This window comes from Giraffa tippelskirchi, chromosome 9 (genome assembly GCF_054371585.1).
Source record: "Giraffa tippelskirchi isolate mGirTip1 chromosome 9, T2T-mGirTip1v1.2.pri, whole genome shotgun sequence".
Classification (NCBI taxonomy): Eukaryota; Metazoa; Chordata; class Mammalia; order Artiodactyla; family Giraffidae; genus Giraffa; species Giraffa tippelskirchi.
In genome coordinates this window covers 47,697,121-47,718,987 of record NC_137283.1, presented here as the reverse complement: position 1 = coordinate 47,718,987, position 21,867 = coordinate 47,697,121, and the positions used below count along the sequence as shown (strand labels likewise).

General features: G+C 40.0%; 1 protein-coding gene across 1 annotated transcript in view; it reads left to right on the top strand.

The window, feature by feature from the left end:
* Positions 1-21,867, top strand: part of DOCK3 (dedicator of cytokinesis 3) — a 276,490-nt gene that overhangs the window by 149,324 nt on the left and 105,299 nt on the right. Inside the window, exons 10-12 of the mRNA XM_081525200.1 lie at positions 14,711-14,792; positions 20,021-20,081; positions 21,294-21,441. Coding sequence (XP_081381326.1) covers positions 14,711-14,792; positions 20,021-20,081; positions 21,294-21,441 — 291 coding nt within the window. The remainder of the gene's footprint in view (positions 1-14,710; positions 14,793-20,020; positions 20,082-21,293; positions 21,442-21,867) is intronic.

Here is a 21,867-nt window from a genome sequence, read left to right as displayed (position 1 = left end):
CCTGCACTAGCAGGCAGGTTCTCTACCACTAGCATTGGGCCCCAAATACTATCATTGGAAGCTTTACATCACTCAGAACTTTTAAGCTTCACAAGCATTTTTCTACATACCCTAGTTACTAATCCTTCCAGAGTGGCGCATAACACCTCATTTGACTACAGGCCAGACAGACGCTCCAGTAATGAGACACACAGGACCACGAGGAAATCACTGGACCCACACAGAGGGTGTTTAGAGGGGAGCATGATGATAGAAGAGCCACTAATGGGGTATGTCCCACAGGGACTGGGGAGGAGGGATGGTAATGGCTGGAATCATAAATAAGTTGTGTCAGGCTGTGATAAACTGGAAGACATTCATATCCAATGATTTTTATTTTCTTGTGAGGCTTAAGGGGAAAGGTGAAGGTTTGGATTGGTCTCTGTGGGGAATAAGGGCTAGAAAGGAGCAGGAGTGAACACTCATGAGTGTATGTGATGTGCCAAGCCTCATGCCACCAGCTTTTGTATGTCATTTAATTTAGTCCCTGCATCAACTCTGAAGTCAAACAGATTACTGGTTTCCCATCTAGGATTCAAGTCCTGGTCTATCCCCTGCTTGATTCCCATTATACTATATCTTTTAAAAAAAAATTATTTAATTGGAGGCTAATTACTTTACAATATTGTAGTGGTTTTTGCCATACATTGACATGAATCAGCCATGGCCCATTATACCATATTGCCATAGGAATTCATGAGAGACTATCCAAGCATATTGCAAAATCAGCAGGACATTGAAATCAGAAACTTTTAAGGGGCCCTAATGGTCATAGTTGGGTTTTCCTGCTGGCTTAGTGGTAAAGAATCCACCTGCCTATGCCAGAGACACTGGTTTGATCCTTGGGTCAGAAAGATCCCTGAGAAAACCCCCTGGAGTAGAAATGGCAATGCACTCCAGTATTCTTGCCTGTAAAATTCCATGGATGGAGGGGCCTGGTAGACTACAGTCCATGGGGTCACAAAAAGAGTCGGACATGACTGAGTGACTAAGCAACGGCAACAATGGTCATAGTCATGAATTCCTGCAGGCCAGGGATTTGTGTTTGGTGACGCTCACTGTTCCTTCCAAACAATAGCAAGCAGGCTTTCCTACTAGCAATGTCCTGAGATACACATTCTTGATGCCTGAATGTTATATCACTGAAACCACAGCAGGAGTCCAAATTTAGAAGACAAGTTGAGGAAGAAGCTTACTGAGATCAAAGTTAAGCATTATTTCCCTCAGAAACCCTGAAATGTAAGTTGTTTGACTTAAATAGTTTGCCTTGAATTTTTGCATTGAAACATCTTTTTACTTCTACTCCAAGAAATTTGTGGAGTATGTTAAAGCTCATGCTCATAAGGATGAACACCGTATAGATGGCTTTAGAGGACTAGTTAGCCTAGTTTATCCTAACTGATTAGGGGCATTGGTGTAGGGCCAAAAGTCAAAGCGTATGGCATTAGAGGAAATGGAGGCACAAGCTTGCAGTCAGCTTCCCTCTGCCTGGAAGATCATCCTAGCCTGTGTCAGGAGCCTGCAAGATTCTGTGAAGACACAGAAGTAAACCAGGGAGAAGCAGCCGAGGACCTTTTGATACTCTTTCCTTGGAAGATTGCATGTACCCAAAGATGGATACGTGCCCTCTTTACATCCTCTTTCTGAGGATACACAAAGCTTTTAAGACCTGTCTGACCCCAGGCTGAGAAGTCTCCTGTAAGGTATGAAAGACCCACTCTGGAAATAGTCCCTTTGCTGTTTTGTGACCTGTACCTTGGCTTCCACCTCATCCCATCTACCTATGCTGGCTCCACACTCTGTCCCTCACCAGGGTGCGGTCCACCAGGATCAGTCTGTGACTTCATCCTCCTACCCCTGAGCATAATCCAGTCCATCCCTGTCCCATCCCCAGTACCTACCCTGCTTGAAATTCTTCAGCCTCAGCCTTGTAAATCAGGAGAACTCAGGATTCCTGGATTCGACCTTTTAAAAAAATTATTTTAAATTGGAGGATAGTTGCTTTACAATATTGTGTTGGTTTCTGCTATACATCAACATGAATCAGCCAGAGGTATATATATGTCTCCTTCCTCTTGAACCTCCCTCCCCTCTCCTAGCCCATCCCATCCCATCCCATCCTTCTAGGTTGTCACAGAGCACCCGTTTGAGCTCCTTGCATCATACAGCAAATTTCCACTGACTATCTGCTTCACATATGGTAATGTATATGTTTCCATACTACTCTGTCAATTCATCCCACCCTCTCCTTCCCCCATTGTTGGATTTGACCTTTGAGGTCTGTCCTTGCTTGGCCTTGTTCTAAGCTCCCGGAATTTAGACTCCTGCTAGAGCTTGCCTGCCTTACCACGGTTAGTGCTGCCAAATAAGCCAGGCTGCTTAACCTCTCTGTGCTTCCATGTCCCCAACTCTGAAATAGTAATGTCTGCATCATCAAGGTGATGATACATGTGAAGTCCCTAAATCAGGCCCTGGCTGACAGTAAATCTCAGTAAATATTCATAATTATTATTGTTATCGTACATGTCGGAACTTTGCTCTTGAGTCCAAATATCAGTGTTTTTATGTGCTTTAGATGGGCTTCTGAAAGACAGGAAAGGCAAATATAGGTCTGTGGCCACTGCAGAGATTCTCCTCGCTGCAGAGGCCCTGCTTTTGCTGGATACCTAGCAGGCACCCTCCCCTGGGACTTCAAGTGACAGAGTCTCTGTTAGCTTGAACAAGAGACAGAGTCTCTTGTTAGCTGAGTAGCAAGATAGTAGAGAGATTTCATTAAACTAAAGTCATCAGAGCCCTGTGGTAGCAGCGGGTACATTCAGAATACTCATTTATTGCTATGAAGCCCATGAGAGCCTTTAAAGCAGGGAAAAACTGTGTGTATATAGATAAGAGCCTTTGGGGAAAACTGCCCCTTTATTACTTTTCATTTTGCCCTCAGCTACTTTGGTGTTTTAATTGTATAGTCCTTCTAAAGTTATTAAAGTCAAGTGTCTAGAAATTAAACCTCTGTGCTCGATTCCTTGAGGATCACAGAGATGTAGGAGGCACAGTCCCTGCTGCTTAGACACTGGACTTAAAGGATGTGTTGGAGATTCGAGGACAACCCCAGTGTTTGTTCACTAGAAGAACTCATGGGACTCAGAGTTGTACTTGTGGCTGATATTTATTATAGCAATAGAGTAAGGATACACCGGTGGCTTATTAGGAAGAAGAACCAGGTAGAGTCTGAAGGACTCCACACACAGGCTCCCTTATGCTTCCTCCGTCACATTAGGGGTCACACAGAGCACTGTCTTCAAATACTCATTTCTAGTTAAAATGCAGTGACAGATGTGCAGTGTTTCTGCCCTAGGAAGCCCACTAGAGATCCAGCAACCAACATTTTGGGGGGCTGGTTGTATAAGAATCCTTTGTTTAGCATGTACAAGATGCCCAGAAGGGAAGCAAATGTTCAGTATAAACCATATTGTTCACATAAAAAGTCTAGGCACAGTGTTGGGAACACTGCAAGAGTCAGATCCCAGGTGCTAGCCAGAGGCCAACTTTGCCAGCATGCCTTTCTAAGGATAGCAATCTCAGGACTGCTATGTTAACTCTTTTCTGTACAGAAGAGGTACCACATATACACACAACCAGCTCTAATACTAACCCATCAGAGTCCCTGCTGTAAATGGTTAGATATTGAAGGAACAGGTCCCTTCTGACTGCTGGGTCACAGAAACCTTTATATTACACATTTGAGCTGGGCCTCAAAGGTTAGGCAGGGTTTGAGCAGCAGCAGAGAAGTGGGGAGACAGGACACAGTGGGCAAAAAAACAGTAATTTAGAGAAAGGCAAGCAGGCTTATCTGATCAGAAACAAGGTGTGTTGATGGAAATAGGGGAACCTAGGAAGGCAGCGAGAGGACAAATGCCACAGGACCTGGACTAATAAGTGGAGGCTTGTGGGTTTTATATGCAGAGATCGAACACCACTGAGAATTTCTCTTTTAAGACAGGAAGTCATAGTTCAAGGCATGTTTGCAGGAGATACATCTTTGGTGGTAGATACTCTGACCTGGAGGTCAGAGTCCTAGAGATGGAAGGCTGCAGAAGATACCTGGATATGTTTCCCAAAGGCCTGGGCTTCAGAAGATGCTCATTCGTTTATGGCCCACCTCAGTATATAGGAAATACGTAAAATAAATAAGGAAGGCAAACTCTGACTATGTCTATGTTGTAGATTACCCTTTAGTACCTTGGCAGACAGGCCAGAGATGACTAGGCCTGTCTTAACTTGTGCAGTGAATTGGTACCAACTGATGCAACATTCTACATGCAGAGAAGAGACTGTATTTACTTTAAAATAATATAGAACCTGTACTGACTAGAGTACTCAGAAGCTGCCAAATCCCCAATTCAGGTCTGCACAAGTATCTGACTGTCTTGCGCCAGCCCTAAGCTCAGGTAGAACAAATCTTCTGTGAAGCTGAAAATTACACATCTGGATTTCAAGGCTGTCCCTCTCTCAACAAAAAGTTCAGAAGGGGACAAAGGGCAGACCACATGGGATGTGCTCACTGGCGATGCCTTATATTCTGACTTCCTAGACTCTTGTCCCAGATCCCTGGCCATTGACATCTCGGACTGCCTCACTTGGGTCCTATACTCCTGGCTCACAAAATTTTGGTCCAGCTCATCTGTGTAGACTTCCTCATCTGGCTCCCTGATTGCTACACTTTCAGAAGTCTACTTGCCTCTCACATACCCATTTCTGAGATCAGGAATGCCTTCCCAGAGGACTGCCATTCATGAACCTGGCCCTCTGAACAACTTTCCTTCAACCTCAAAACCCCAGCTCTGTATCCTGACCCTAGTGTTGACAGCATTACAATTTTGTGCTTTGGAGCAGTGCTGCCGTGCAGTAGTACAGAGCCCTTTGTCTCAATGACCACCTCCTCCCCCAACCCTAAAGAGTTGTGCTATCCGATAGAACTTTCTAGGATGATATAAATGTTCTGTATATAGCAGAACATTACTAACTACATGTGGCTGTTTAGCACTTGAAATATGGCCTGTAACTGAGAACCATTTCTAATATTGTTAATTTTAATTAAATATAGCTAACTACATGTGGCTAGTGGGTACCATGTTATAATGGCACGGCATAGATCCTGGTGGGAATGGTCTGGTGAACTGGCTGTGCAGGGTAGACTTAATATGTGTGTACAAGAATATCAAGAGGAGGGCAAGACATGACACAAGAGAGGAAAATCAAGGAGAACATCCTTTGTGGTCTCAGATGTATCCATTTGTGTACATTTCTAGGTAAATAATATTTAGAGATGCATTAATTTTAAGTTGGTCTATTTCTTTTTGATCAATATTGAATATTATTTTCTCTATTTAAATATATATCATGAAAGACAGTTGACTACAGGAATTAGTACAGGGTTTGAGAGTCCCTTAGACTGCAAGGAGATCAAACCAGTCAATCCTAAAGGAAATCAGTCCTGAATATTCATTGGAAGGACTGATGCTGATGCTGAAGCTGAAACTCCAATACTTTGGCCACCTGGTGGGAAGAAATGACTCATTGGAAAAGACCCTGAGGCTGGGCAAGATTGAAGACAGGAGGAGAAGGGGACAACAGAGGATGAGATGGTTGGATGGTATCACTGACTCGATGGACATAGTTTGAGCAAGCTCTGGAAATTGGTGATGGACAGGGAAGCCTGGCATGCTGCAGTCCATGGGGTGGCAAAGAGTTGGACACGACTGAGCGACTGAACTGAACTTGAAGAATCCAGACTTAAGTTGTAGTCTTGTCTCTATACCATATCAGCTATGTCACTGTAATATTGTTTTTTAAAATATCATCAGTTTTTCAGTATTAAGGGAAAGTAAGAAAGATTTTGACATAGTGCAGTGAACACTGTTCTTATATCTTATACTTTAAAAAAATTAAAGTTCTTAAACACTTCATTCAAAATTTTAGTACTTAACGAAATCTTTATTTGCTGTTGTTTCCTGAGATTAGTCTGCATTTCTCAGTCTTACATTTTAAAAGCCTAGAAAATATCTAGTAAAATGTCTGACAGATAAAAATATTTATTTGGTTTTCTAGCTTCCATTCAAGAAACAATCAGTGTTTTTCTATTTCTTCTGTATACGTTTATTTTGGTTTTTGTAAGCTCCACTGTTCCCATCAGGACTCCCTCATGATCTATTACACTGGGAGACTTTGCTTCATTTACACAGAAACAGCAGAAATAGTGATAGGAACAAGTTAATAAGTATAAATAATATGTATTCTGTTATCTTTAACTGGAGGACTTATGTAGTTACAACAGGCCAAATCTGTAGATGTGTGTGTATGTGTGTGTTTTGTTTGACAGACCAGGAAAAACCTTAGACAAATACTATGATTTTTCTTTCATCTGTGAATATATATTCCTCTTACCCTATATTGTGCTAATCAGAGAAAAACGTGAGTAAAGGAATGAAATTAAAAAGAACAATAATGTTCATATCATGAACAAAGAGTGGGAAATCCAAGAACAAAAGATTATCAGTATGAGGGAGGAGGGAAGCGAGATCCAGAAGGTAGAATAAGAGTGGCCCATGGCACCTACTATTTTAACATTGCTTTTTTGACATCATGATTACTCTTCTACAGTACTTCAGACTGCTTGACCTTTAGCTGAGAAAGGTAAAAGTGTGGGGCTTCTTTAGTCTCCATAGGTGTGATTAGCAAATTATAAAGAAAGCAGGGCCAACCCCCTGCCCCCTGGCTTCCTCATATGAAGGTACACCTTCCTCAGAAGTATTATGGCTTGAATGTTGGAGGTGGCAAAGATGAGCTGACACCGCATTTTGCTGTCCTGTCAGTGGAGTCTCACCCTCACTTCAGCCCCATATGTTCATTTACATACTTTTTATTGTTAAAATTTTTACTGTTAATTTTAACATTGTTTTAAAATTTTTATTTTTTTATTTTTTTTATTTTATAAATTTATTTATTTTAGTTGGGGGCTAATTACTTTACAGTATTGTAATAGTTTTTGCCATACATTGACATGAATCAGCCATGGGTTTACATGTGTTCCCCTTCCTGGACCCCCCACCCACCTCCCTCCCCATCCCATCCCTCTGGGTCATCCCATTGCCCCGGCCCTGAGCCCTTGTCTCATGCATCGAACATGGAATGGTGTTCTGTTTCACATACGATAATATACATGTTTCAATGCTATTCTCCCAGAACGTCCCACCCTCACCTTCTCCCTCAGAGTCCATAAAATTGTTCCATGCATCTGTGTCTCTTATTCTGTCTCGTATATAGGGTTATCGTTACCATCTTTCAAATTCCATATATATGCATTAGTATACTGTATTGTTGTTTTTCTTTCTGGCTTACTTCACTCTGTATAATGGGCATTATAAAATTTTTATTTTTAACATTGTTACTTTAAAATTTGTATTGGTGCTTCCCTGGTAGCTCAGCTGATAAAGAATCTTCCTGCAATGCAGGAGACCCCAGTTTCATTGCTGGGTCGGGAAGATCCCTTGGAGAAGGGATAGGCTACCCACTCCAGTATTCTTGGGCTTCTGTGGTGGCTCAGTCAGTAAAGAATCCGCCTGCAATGCGGCAGACCTGGGTTCAATCCCTGGATTGGGAAGATCCACTGGAGAAGGGAACAGCTACCCACTCCAGTATTTTTGCCTGGAGAATCCCCATAGACAGAGGAGCCTGGCAGGCTGCATTCCATGGGGTCACAAAGAGTCTGATATGACTGAGCGACTAAGCACATTGTTAAAATTGGAAGCCTGATCCTGGGGTGAGAGCGTAAATCATTTAGAGTAAAAACAACTGTTTGTAGCTCCCTGTGTAACTGATAATTAAGTTACCATTGAGCTCATTTTCTTGAGAAGTACATGATTTCTAAAGATACTGTGCGTGCATGTGTGCTCAGTCACTCAGTCGTGTCCAACTCTTTGTGACCCTATGGACTGTAGCCCGCCAGACTCCTCTGTTCATGAGATTTTCCAGGCAAGAATATTGGAGTGGGTTTCTGTTTCCTCCCCCAGGAGCCCTTCCCAACCCAGGGGTCGAACCCACATTTCCTGCCTCTCCTGCATTAACAGATGAGTTGTTAGCACTGAACCACCTGGAAAGCTCAAAGACCCGTAGGGCCTGTATAATTATAGAAATGCTATTGTAACTTTGAGACTGTGTGATAACAGATTTACTCATGTGTCTCTTGCTTTATAGAAAATGAAAAGAATCTGTTTTCTGGGATTGTCATTCAAGAGTCTCTGCTTGTTCCAAATCAGACAAAGTGTTGCCCCCCTGATCTCTAAGTCTTTTGGGTGGGAATGCCATGAACCTCAAAGAGACTCGGTGCCACCAGAAGTGCTGGAGTCGGGGCTTGGAATGGCCTTTCTAATCGGAGGGATCAGGTGCCCCCTCTGGGTGATTGGGATCCTGGGACTAGCTGGGTTTCATTCACACAGCCCCTCTGGGGGCCTGTGCGACACGGACACTCTCAGTGCATCTCTAGGACAGGATGTGGTTTGCAGCATTTCCCAGATATATTTGCCCAGTGATCCTCTCCTCCCTTCCATCACATACTTTTTTTTCTCAATGTTGATTTCATAAGATGAAATACAGGTAAAGCATGGGCTTGGAAGTCAAAAAGCTTTAGATTTGAATTCTTACTTTACCACTCTGCTTTTTTATCTCAAGTTAGGAACTTTGACTTTCAGTTTCTTCAGAGGTGAAATAACTGTTATGAGAATTAAATGCAATTAGGCAAGAAAAGAAACACTTTAAACAATGCCTGGTACACAAGACACTCATTAAGTGGCAGCTGTTAACAGCTGCTGCTGTAGCAAGTTGAGTGCAGGGCTATATCTCCCAACCATGCCTTTTCCCTGAGGTTCACACTTGGGCTTTCAGCTGCCTGTTTTTTGTTCACCTGCGTATCCAAGAGACCTCAAATTCAGCATGCCTATCTGAAATTTTGGTCACCTAATGCAAAGAACTGACTCATTTGGAAAGACCCTGATGCTGGGAAAGATTGAAGGCAGGAGGAGAAGGGAACGACAGAAGACGAGATGATTGGATGGCATCCGACTCAATGGACATGAGTTTGAGTAAACTCTGGGAGTTGGTGATGGACAGGGAGGCCTGGTGTGCTGCAGTTCATGGGGTTGCAAAGAGTCGGACGCGACTGAGCAGCTGAACTGATCTGAAATTTATATCTTCCTCCATGTACCTTCTCTGGTCGACACTACCACATTTGGTTAACTGCTCCATCTGGTCAGCTTTGTCATCTAAATATACCTCACATCCTTTCACCTTTCTTCAGCCCCAGAACAGCATTGTAGCTTGCCAGGCTGCTCTTCTCTGTCTTTAGAGTGTTTTCTATGTCACAAGCCTGCCTTCCACACAGCAGCTGCAGTGATCATCCTAAAAACTTATGAGATCAACATAGCTTCTCATAGTTTAACTTTCAGAGCTCCTGTAAGGCCCATAATGGGGTTTTCCAAACTTGTTAATCCTGACAACTGACTGAGACCTTTTTAGAAATACAAATTCTTGGACTCCCTCCAAAAGTCTTCCCCGCTAGAGATTCTGATCCAGATCTGGGATGGGGCACAGGAATCTGCACTTTTAATAAGCTGGGAGGTTCACCCTGTGATAGGCATGGGGGACAACCCTCACATGTAATCCACACCATGGGTTTGTCCTCTCTGCATTGCCCAACACGCCCCAGCTCTCCAATGCCCTCTTCCACTTCCCCACCATCAAGCTGCCTTGGCACACACTTCTCCTGGAATCCCCTTTTCTTCCTCTCTAACTTTCCCTTACCAAATGCTCAGAGTCTAGCAGTATTGCCAGAATGTGTCCCAGTATCTCATTCAGGCAGCCTGTCTTCAGCCCATTGGAGCTTGTCAGCCCATTTCTGTGCAGTTAATTATAGAATTCTCACATTGTGTTGTGATTTTTGTTCTGTGTCTCTTTCTCCCAGTAGACTCAGAGCCTTGAGGACAGGGACCATTTTATTTCTCCATTACCATCTTCTTGCTTAGATTCTGGAACATGGTAGGGGTTCATGAACGCTTGTTGAAAGAATAAAAAGGAGAGAGAGAGGCTGGAAAGAACTCTTGAATTGTACTAGGAGGCATAAAAATGTTCTTTGGAGCCCTGATGTGTCTCAGGGACAGGTGGTGGTTAGGAGGGAGGCCTAAGTAGGGAAGATTCCTGCTCCTGTCCCTTCTCTCTGCCTCTGATTCAACCAAAGTAGCTCTATTATTAAATTTTTCATGTGTTGGTAAATAGTGTAAGGTCTTGTTGAAAAGAAGGGGAAAGTTGGTACTAAAAATAAATTTGAAAACTGCAGCACTGATTTACCTTAATGAAATCCCTTTATGCATCTCTACTCTCTGTGATTTAGAATGAAGTGGGAAAACTTGAAGAACTTGAGAAATAAAGCCAAGAATCTAAATTGGAAACTGCAACTGTGAGGCAAGATTAGAGATTTCCTAATCTGTTGGGTTGTGCCATGTAGTATGGCCTTGGGGCCACTTGCTTCTTTCAAGCACCTGGGGAGTTACCATGAGAGAGATGCTAAGTGGTTGGCATCCATTTCCACAGAGGCCAATGTGAAGAAGTGTGAAGATTACATTGAAAGAGCTGTGAGAATTCCTCTGAATTTATTTGAGGTGCATGCTTGTATTTCCATAGCAGAGTCTTCAGGAAATAGCCTCCCTAAGGAATAAGACTTTGTCCCTGCCTCAGCACCTGGCACAGACTACCACCTCATTGTTGGTCATCAGACATTTGCTGTGGGGATGCATGAATTACCATCAATGGAGAAGTGTGTGAAATGCACTACCACCCAGGAATTAGGACTCTCATAAAAGCAAATGATCTTAAAATTAAGACTCTATTGCACTTGTCACACATTCAAATTATGGATTTCATTTGTAAGAACTTGCTCAATAATATGAAATTAATGTAGCTTAATATACTGTTCATGCATAGCTCATCATAAAGACAAGTAAATGTAGAACAGTTCTCTCATAACATTGCTAATTAAAGAACCAGAATTTAACCATCTTTTTTTTTTCTCTTGAAAGAATTAAGAGATTTTTTTTTCCCAGAGAAAACTGACCTGTCTCTCTCAAGTAGAGGTGTGGATGTTTGTAAAGTCTCCTAAATAAATTTTACTCTTTTGGCCACAGTTCCTTTCCCAGTTTTAGGATATGTGAGGAGTTGTGCCTCTCATTGGCACATAGATTCACTCAGTGTTTATCAAATCATATCCGTACAGATTCCGTGGTCTTATGCAAAGGCAGGTTGTGGGGTCAAAGGTCACCTGTCCCATTGCTACTTCAACACATAATAGCATTTCAAGACATTGAGAAATCCTGGGGGACAGAAACCTAACTGTGTTTAATGCCACATGTCCCAGCAATGTTGACCACTTCTTTCGCAGAAGAGCTGTTGCCAGATTAGGAAACATTGGATAGATATTTGCCTTCAAATAGTTTTATTGTTAACAGAAAGCGCCATTTATCTGTCATACCCATTGGTGAAGTCAGCAGAACAGGAAATAATTTGATTTATACCTAGGGCTCTTTGAAATGAAAAAAAAATAGTCATTTTGACTCTCACAAATTGTGAAGATACATTATTTTCTTATGGTTAAATAATAACCCAGTGTATGGATATACCTACCATGTTTTATTCAGCCATTCATTTGTTGGTGGATATTTTGGTTGTTTTCATCTTTGGAGTACTATGAAAAATGCTGCTATGAATGTTCATGTAGTTTTTTGTGTGGCCATATATTTTCATTTCTCTTGTAAATATATACTGAGGAGTGGAATTGGTAGATCCTACATTAAACTATGTTTAACCTTTTGAGAAACCACCAGACTGTTTTCCAAAGTGGCTATATCATTTTACATTCCCACTAGCATTATATGATGGTTCCAGTTTCTCCATCTTCTTGCCAACACTTGGTATTATCTGTCTGATTAAAGTCATTCTAGTAGAAGTGAAATAGTGCCCTCATTGTGGTTTTAATTTGCATTTCCTTAATGGCTAATAATGTTGGACACCTTTTCATATCCTTATTGGCTCTTTGTTCATCTTCTAAACAGAAATGTCTGTTTAAGTTCTTTTATTATTGAGTTGTAAGAACTCTTGATAAATTCTGTCTACAAGTCCCTTATCAGATATATTATTTGAAAATATTTTCTTTCATTCAGTGAATTATCTTTCCCTTTCTTGTTGGTGTCCTTTTTTAAAAATTTTTTAAATTAATTATTTATTTATTTTTGGCTGCTCTGGGTTTTTGCTGTTGAACATGGGCTTTCTCTAGCTGCAGCAAGTGGGGGCTACTCTCTAGTTGTGGTCCATGGGTTTCTCATTGCAGTGGCTTCTGGGTTGTGGTTCCCAGGCTCTAGAGCACAGACTCATTAGTTATGACATGTGAGCTTAGTTACTCCACAACATGTGGAGTCTTCCTGGACCAGGGATCCATGTTCCCTGCTTCTCTTGAGCTTATTTGCCATCCTTGTGTATTCTTTGATGAAAGGTATGTTCAGATTTTTTGCCCATCTTTGAGTTGTTACTTATTATTGAGTTCTGAGATTACTTTATATGTTCTCAATACAGTCCTTTCTTAGAATAGTTTGTAAATATTTTCATCCAGTCTATAGCTTGTCTTTTCATTTTCTTAGCAATGTCTTTCAAAGAGAAGATGATTTTAACTTTGGTTAAGTCCAATTTATTATTTTGTTTTGATTCATGATATTTGCTTAATAATCTAAGATCACAAAGATTTTTCTACTGTGTGCTCAATATAGAAAAGCAAATGTGAACAAGATACACAAAGGTACTTGTCTCATTTTTCTTGTGTGTATTCTTATAGTTTTTAGCTCTTAATATTTAGGTCCATGATAAGTTCAAGTTAATTTCTTGTAGGCAGGGACCATGGTTCAGTTTTTTTATATGGATTGTTCAGCACCATTTGTTGAAACCGCTGTTATCCCTCATTGAATTTTAATACTGAAAATTAGTTGAATATATATGTGAGTTACTACATTTTTAAACAAAGATCTCCCTCACTTCAACATCCCCATTTAACTGAAAGCTTATCACTTCCACATCTTCATCTCTTCAAAGAGTGGTCTAGACTCACTGTTTCTGCTACCTTCTTTCTTACTCTCACACTAAGCCTGTTTATCATTCCACAAAAAGGGTTCTTGCCAGAATCACCAGTGATCTCTATTATGACATCCAGTGGATACTGTTTTTTTGTTGTCTCATGTGATTCTCAGTGTCCTTGGGCCTCAGTGATCACCCCCTCCTCTTTCAGACACTTTTTTCCCTAACTAATATAGCATCCCTCCACTCTTTTTATTTTTCTTCTGTTTTTCTCTTTGATCCCACATGTCTACTCTGCAAGTTCTTCTTCTACCTATTTCTTTTATGTCAGTGTCTCTCAGGATTGTCCAGAGCCCCTTTTCCCTCTCATTCTGTGCATGCAACCTACTGTTCCCATCTAATTCCCTGGCTTAAGAATCTCAAATTTACATGTGGCCCAGATCTTTTCTAAACTTCATTTCTGCCCATTTAGCTGCCTACCAGGACCATGAGCTCTAGGAAGAAACGTGCCCTGTATACATTGTGTTCATATTTGTATTCTTGTGTTTAGCACAGAGAACTTAATGACTATTCATTGGCTAAATGAATAAATGAACAAACTAAGCCACCTGTGCATTTGATATAGCATATCTTATAATTCTAGTCCAATACTTAAGTATTGGCCCTTTTACTGATACCTGATACATGCAATGAGTACATGACGCTGGGCACAGGAGAAGCAAATTACTTTTAGAAGCATATACTTTGTGTTTGCTATGACTCAGTTTTCCTGCCACAATTGGTAGAGAACCTTGGGATGCTGAGATAGGAATGAGACCCTGAGAACGGGCAGGAAGGAGGTAAAAGAGCAGGGAGACATTTCTTCAGATGTTGCAAACACTGTTTCTAACATTTTTCAGTTCAATAATTTCCTTCAAGATTTAACCTATATTGTTTGAGAAATAAAATATATTAATGGCCCTATTGAATTCTGAGTATAGCTTTAATTGCCATACGTTATTTCTTTTTTACTTTTCACCCAAGCTTTTGTAAGTCACTGTAACATTTTTTCTTGGCTCTAAAATGATTCTCAAAAAGTTATCCAGTAAGATGTAAACTGGGTAATGTAGATTCTTTCAGACCTAGTGTTATGAATATTTTTGTGATGATCTGAGTGTTCACATCAAAGAATGTGTTTGTTTATTATGGGCTTATTATTAGAGCTTTGAGGGTATTTGGGAAGAATACAAGACACAGTCTTCATTGCTGCCCTCTGGGAACACACACATTTAGGGAGATGAAAGCCATAACTGGCAAGTAGACAGCAGCATCTCTGATGCAGTTTGTTGTATCTATTGCATGTTGCTTGGCAAGAAAGATAGTCTCCTGCCGTTAGACATGTACTTTTGGCCTTGCTTATCTCTAATGGGCTGTCCTGAAAGTGTCTAGGGTCTCTTTATGAATGCCCTTTTTATTTGTTCTGGAGCATGCAGTCCCTTACATTTCTCTGTCTCTCTCTCCTACATTTCAGTGAGCGGTTTCTGGTGAGACTGAACAAGAATGGTGGGCCAAGGAACCCAGAGAAGATAGAACGAATGTGTGCCCTTTTTACAGTATGTGCAAATTCTCTTTCCCTTCTCTGCTGTTGACTCTAACTAGGGTCCTGCTATGTGGATATTGTTGCCCTGGAAACAAGCACTAATTCTTACTTCCCCACACACTGGTGAGAATAGAATTTGATTTATGTGTCTATCAGGTTTTAATGAAATATTTAATAAAACTGAAATAAGCTGCAGTTTTTTAATTGAATTTATTTTAAAAAATAGAACAAGTGCCTTTTACTGATGTGCATTTTAGATGCAATTTAATATAGCAGACATTTAAAACTTGAGAACAGTCTTTCTTTCTATTCTTCTTCAAGGCCACTGGGGATTTCTCTGATGTGTAAGTATAGTTTCTCTCAAGGTATCCACCAAACTTACAGCTTTGCAGCTTTTTTTTTTTTTATGAGTTTATGAAAAGAGAGACAGATTAAATAGCCCTCCTCTTTCAGACACCAAACAAAGTCTTTTCATGCCATGATCCATACTTTAGTTTTTCTAAATAACCATGCTGTTATTCGTGCTCTCTGAGATCATGGATCCATCAGCTCAGAGAAGGCTTGGTAACCTGCTTATTGAAAAGTATTAAGCCTCACAATACCATATTGTCTTTGTATTCTTCAAGTTGATTCTGATTTACAATTTTTTTTACCCAGTTATGAAACTTAACTGCCCAGCCTTATTTATCTGTTAATTTATTTGCTTAAGAAGAAAAGACTGTGTCACAATTTTCAACCTCCTTTGACTGTCATAGATTCTTTGATCTGCTTCAGTGATACTGAGATACATCAAAACCCATTGAGGGCAGGGAGGTTTGATGGTATCACAGTGCCACTGCCCTCCTGTGTGGTGCGTGGTTGATGGGTAACAGTCAGGTGTCTCAAACCTTAACGGTGTACCTCAAACACAAATGGGATTTATCTAGGACTCTGATATGTGACTTTCTCTGAGAGATAAATTGGACTTGTTTACCTGAATTTTTTGTTCATTTACTACAGCATTACTGCAGAATCAAAAGCCATTCTACAGGGATAACTTGTATTGAAAGTACTCCAGATGTACACAAGGATTTATAAATCTAGCTAAGCTAAAATGAAGTTTTGTACATTCTTGAGCTCAGCATTCAAAGCTTAGGAGATAGTACAGGAAGAGAAAGCAAGAAAAGCAGCCCCATGAAGATAGCTAAGGGAACTGAGACCTTTTAGCCTGGAAAGATCAGTGCTCTGTCTTCAGTAGGAGAAGAACAAGGAAAAGAGTCCCAACTGCAGGTAATGGGATGTAGGTTAGAATATTGGAGGAGAGCGTGATGTGAGAGCACCTGAACACGGAGCTGGTTCTCTGGGGCCACCTGTCTGAAACAGGATTAGGATGAGATGAGACCCCCATCTGTCTAGAATGTCTCAGTAACCTTAGGAGTCTTTTTTAGATTCTGATTCTCCAATATTGTTTGGTTAAAGCAGCAAAAGAAATTGGCGATTCCTTGTTCTTTGGCATTGTGGGGACAGAGGTGTGTGTGTGTGTGTGTGCGTGTGTGTGTGTGTGCGTGCATGCTGTCCTTGAATATGATGAGTGCAGTCCTTGTCTCTTGAAAAATGAACTTAATTAAGATGATATTTGAATGTAATTACAGTAAATCAAAATTTTCATTTAGCAGCATTTTAATTATCTGTATGGGCCCAGAGGCCTAAGCTGTAGCTCCAGCTTTGTAAATCAGAGATGCACATAACACATAGGATGTGCTCTTCCTCTGCCACAATGGGAAGGTGCAAGGTTGCTAAAAATATCCACTTTTATACTTCCCTTTGCAGTACAGCCCTGGATTTTTTTTTTAAGATCCAAAAGAAAAGAAAATGATTTGAGGAATTTTTTCAAAGCCCAGAAGAGTTTTGAGCAAGATTGTCCCAACCAGGATTTTCATGTTTTACTTTAAGCTTATATGAAATAATAATTTTGACAGAAACTATTTTCTGATTATCCAATGCTTGAGTTCCTCCTGTGGGCCAAAGGAGTTTTCCAGATTGGCATATGTGTTAACAGAGTTTCAGAGTAAACGCAAGAAAATGCAGCTACATCTGTGGTCTGTGCCAACCTGTTAACTCACTTTAATGTTAGGAAAAGGGAATCGTACAAATGGAACACTTTTGCAGGGTTACTCAAGCTTACTTCAGAGCTGTATTACAGACAGTCGTGTTGATCCATACACAGTCTTGCTCTTGGTAAATCCTGTATTTTTCTGACCACATTAGATTTCAGAGCTTCCTGTGCAGGGCGAATTTTATCCAAGAAGGAAGTGTTTCATGCATTTATGATTGTCTAATACAGTGAAGACTTTGATGACTTTCATGATTAACAGTGGCTGTGTGGTATGAGCACAAGAGAGCATGTCTGTGTTTTTATCCCGCAACCCCCCCATGGACTGGAGTCTGCTAGGCTCCTCTGTCCATGGGATTCTCCAGGCAAGAATACTGGAGTGGGTTGCCATTTCCTCCTCCAGGGGATCTTCCCACCCAGGAATTGAACCCACGTCTCTTATGTCTTCTGCATTGGCAAATGGGTTCTTTACCACTAGTGCCACCTGGGAAGCCCAGATATCCAGTGCGTCACACACAGTGCCTGGCAAATACTAATCATTTGTTACATAAATAAATTAATGGTTATTTTCTATCGTATTTTGAGTGACCAACTCAGAGAATGAACTTGTATTGTTTTCCTTGAATTAGTTGGCATTACATTTTTTCCATTTATTTATACTCTTTCACATTTCAAAATAGAATTTTAGGTAGTGATTTCTTGGAATTAAGAATGGACTTAATTATTAGCATAATAACATCATTTATTAAAATATTGCCTCCTTTTATGCATCATAAGAATGAATGAATTGGCTGTGTTTTATATTTGTAAATCCCATTGTCTCTTCAGAAAAAGGGTAGTCCAGGCATAGGAAAAGTGAATTGACTTTTCCATGTTTCAATTGGAACCTTAGTAACTGAGCCAAGATGCTGATCCCTGAGTCACTGTCATTTCTACCCACCAGGTGGTTGGGAACCAGCTATTTAGTTATGTAGGATCGGAGGGTATGATCCAGTGAGTATATCTAAATTCAAACCCTGCTCACCAGATGAATGGTGGATGAGTCACCTCTCTTCCTAGCTTGGTTTTACAGGTCTTGTGACATGGATAGCCACACTTGGTACTTAGTATCAAGAGAGTGCATGTTTAGTATCAGGGAGTGTATGTTTAATAACTTTATGATAATGTGTTTAACCTTGCTCTTATATTTAATACAGTAGCTATTACATTGAATTTTGACAATGAAATTATGTGGAACTCAGCAAATAATTATACCTAAAATATTTTCTGATACTGATTATTATTATTTTATTTTTATTGACCTCAAATAAATACCACAGAGAGTTCTGGGTACCATGTACAAAATGGTCAGAAAGAACCCCTACCCAGCCACTCAGAAAATACCATAAATTATATTTTAGGCTTCTTTCTTTTCTTCACCTGAACAGAATCAAGGGAGAGGTCCCATGCTCTTGGGTACAACCCATCTGGTTAGTGTTTGGTCATCTTTGGTAACTGGCTTGAATTATCTAAGTATATTGAGATTTATAATTATACCAGTTATTTGATAGTTTGGATTAATAAAATATAGGCTGTGTAGAAGGTCAGTTTACTTTGAAATGTGATCTTTCAGTAGTAGGTATGTTTCAATTCCCATAAAATGGTAATTTATTTTTTAATTTCATTATTTGTTATTTAGTAACCATCTTAATATTTGTCAAAATATATAGTACTGTTTTGAAGATATCACTTTAAATTGCCTTCTCCACTTTAAATTAAAGGAGTTATTAAAGTGGAGTCTGAAACATCATTTTTCAATATCAAAAGATAACTTTCATGCAAAAATATATCTTTGTGATTCCAGAGATACCAATTGATGTTGAATTGTTTTGTAACCCATTTCATTGTAAGTGTATTTCATTATTCCATCAAGAGTTTGGCAAAATATTATGACCATCTAAAATCTAAAAGTTTCAGTTTCACCATTACATGTTACTTTCTAAGGCCTCCTTTTCTTTCATATGTCAGGACCACTCTATAGAGCAGAGCTGGGATTTTGCTGAGGCAAGCAAAGCACAGGATCCTGAGAAGGAGACCTGAAATTTTATCACTTCGATGCCTTGCTTGCCTCAGCATAAACCTAACCCTGCCACTAGGGTATAAACATACAGCAAACATGGGGGTTCTGGATTCAGAGCTCATTCACAGTCATGGTTGCTGCTTGATCGTTTGTTTTACTGCTTTATTGAAAAGAGACAAGCATCTAGGACTAATCAAAGGATGAAAGATGGGAAGGAAATGGAACTAAGGGAACTTTTCCTGGAAGCAAAAGGGAAATCATGGGAAACTGTCCCATTAAAATAGAGGTTACTCCTTCAGTCATCATTCATAACAATGACTGGGAGTGAGCAGTGAGTTAATAACCTGGTGAAAGTCAGAAACAATGTATATTAATGGAAGTTTCATTACTTCAAGTATAATGTGTTAAAGTGTAAAAACACTCTTTCAAAATGTGTTCTCAACATAAATAATGCATAAAATTATTTTTATTAATGTAACTCAGTTTTAAAAGTGTCTAATTAAAAGAAGCCCTTAAAATTTTCCAGATAAAGTTCCTTTCACTTTATACTTCAGCATAAATTATATATATCTAAATTTAGAAACGGGAGACCTAATTATTGAGGTTTCACTAAAACCAAAGTAATCTCTTTTCAAGGGAACAAATCTAGTGTGTGGACAACAGAATGAATGTACAATTAATAGAGAGTAAATTTTCAGAATTTGTCGTTAATGAGCCTTTTGCTGTTTTCCCTTTCTTTTCTACATTGGGAATTTCTTTTGTTACAAACTATACTTACATGATTTTAGAATAAACATGGATAAACCAATGTCATGAAAATTTCTAATGTGAGAACTTTTAGAGATAGGTTGTCTAAATAAGAGCTGAAAAAAATACTGTCAATGTAATAAACTTCTGAAGACATTTAAGATATCCAAACTTTCACTATAGGAATCTTATAAACACTTAGCTTCTTTGTGCTTAAATGCCTTCCTCCATCTATAACATATGCTAAAAGCAGCAAAAGCAATCATTATGAGGTTCAGAGTTTACTTTTAATTATTTTCTGTGTATTCATTGCCTCACTTTACTTACTTTTCTCTTTTCTTAGGATCTGAGCAGCAAGGATATGAAGAGAGATTTATATATAGTTGCCCATGTGATACGAATAGGTACGGTCCACTTTATCCAGTCACCTGACTGAGACCAGCCCAACTTGGGATAAGTATCTACTGTTTGACCTCTGTCTTCTCCTGAGCGCTTATCTTTTAATTCAGATCTCAGGATTAACTCCAGCTTGTATTGTAGCTATACCTTAAGTTTAGCTGCTAGTAATGGCTGAACTTGATAAAAATGAAAGCATTTTCAGCTCCCTATTTGTTTTTGGACCCATACTTTTTATTTGAAGTGGTCTTTTTTTTTTTTAACATTTGCTCCAACTAATGTTCTGCCTCTGATCAGCCCTCTACCTCAGGGATCTTATAATGGGTTGGCAGCTTAACAGATAGTGAATAGCCTTTGCTGTGTTTTGTATCCAAAAGTATGTGTCTGTGCTATTTTTTCACAAAATTAGAGTTAGCATCATTACTACATGAGATGGATGGTATCTCCCTTCTACCTGATCCAAGATTTTTGCTACCTGTGGTTTGTTTTCCCAGTCTAATTTCAAGTTTATGACATAATTTGGGGGCCAATGACTGACCAACTCTTCCTTCATAGGTTTGGGTTCTGGAATGTCTTGTCCAGCCAACAAAACAGCTCTTTTGCTGTACTTCTGCTTTTTGTTTTGCTGTATTTTGCCTTTTGTTTTGCTGTGTATAATAAAGCATCTGTTGAGGTTCCAGTTGTGCATTTGCAAGTCCTCTTACCACTGTAAACACAGCCTTGGTAAGCAGGACAAGCGAGCTCCCATCTGCTTTCTGAGATGTCTCTTGATCCTGCAGTGATTCAGGAGCAGCTTTGGATGGAAGAACAGTACATTGTCCTCCTTATCTGTGTATACATAGCATTTACCTGGCAGCTACAGTACTAAATTGTGTATCCTTAATATACCCAAGAAGTTTAAATCTGTTAGCACTTTGGTTTTTCTAAGAAATTCGTGAAATCACTGTTTCATTCTCATATGATTAATAAGTGTACTGTTAGTGTTGAGATGGGTAGTAAGGAATGTGGTGGAGGGGAGAAGCACTGGCCTAGGGCCTGTTTGTCATATTCCTCTACATGAATATCCTTGCATCCTTGGATGGCTCCCTTCATCTTTAGTCTTCCAATTTAGAGGATCTCTAAGATGCCTATAGCTCTGGCATCCTTGGATGACAGTTCAGTGATGCCTTAGAGGAGCATGGAGTTCCCAGTCTTGACTGGTGTTTTCTGCTGTGCCCCAGGCCGGATGCTCCTGAATGACTCCAAGAAGGGCCCTGCTCACCTGCACTACCGGCGACCGTATGGCTGTGCGGTCCTCAGCGTCCTGGATGTCCTGCAGTCACTCACAGAGTTAAAGGAAGAAAAGGATTTTGTTCTTAAGGTTTACACGTGAGTAGTGAACATCAGAAATATTAATGATCTGCACCATAAGACATCCCAGCATTGCCGCTGAGAGCAGAAACTCTCAAGCTTTGCTGGACACAAACTCATCAGGACATGTAGGACAGGGAGTTTTTGGAAAATGCTAAGATTTCCATCTAAGGTTTGGGATGGGCCCCGGCAACTGCATTTTTAATAAACTCCCTGGGTGCTTCTGAAGCAGCTGAACTTGGAACTTTCTATCCTGAAGTAAAAGTCTGATACACTTTTCCTCTTCTCTCCGGGACTAGCCAGCCTTAGTATGTGTTTACAGGAAGCTAATAATCTAATTTCTCCTGTGTTTTGGCTGTGAAAGACTCCTTTGTGTCTAATGCTTGCCCACCAGCTCTTGTAACTGATCTGGCTGCTGATGTAAATTGCTTCAGAGAATGATCA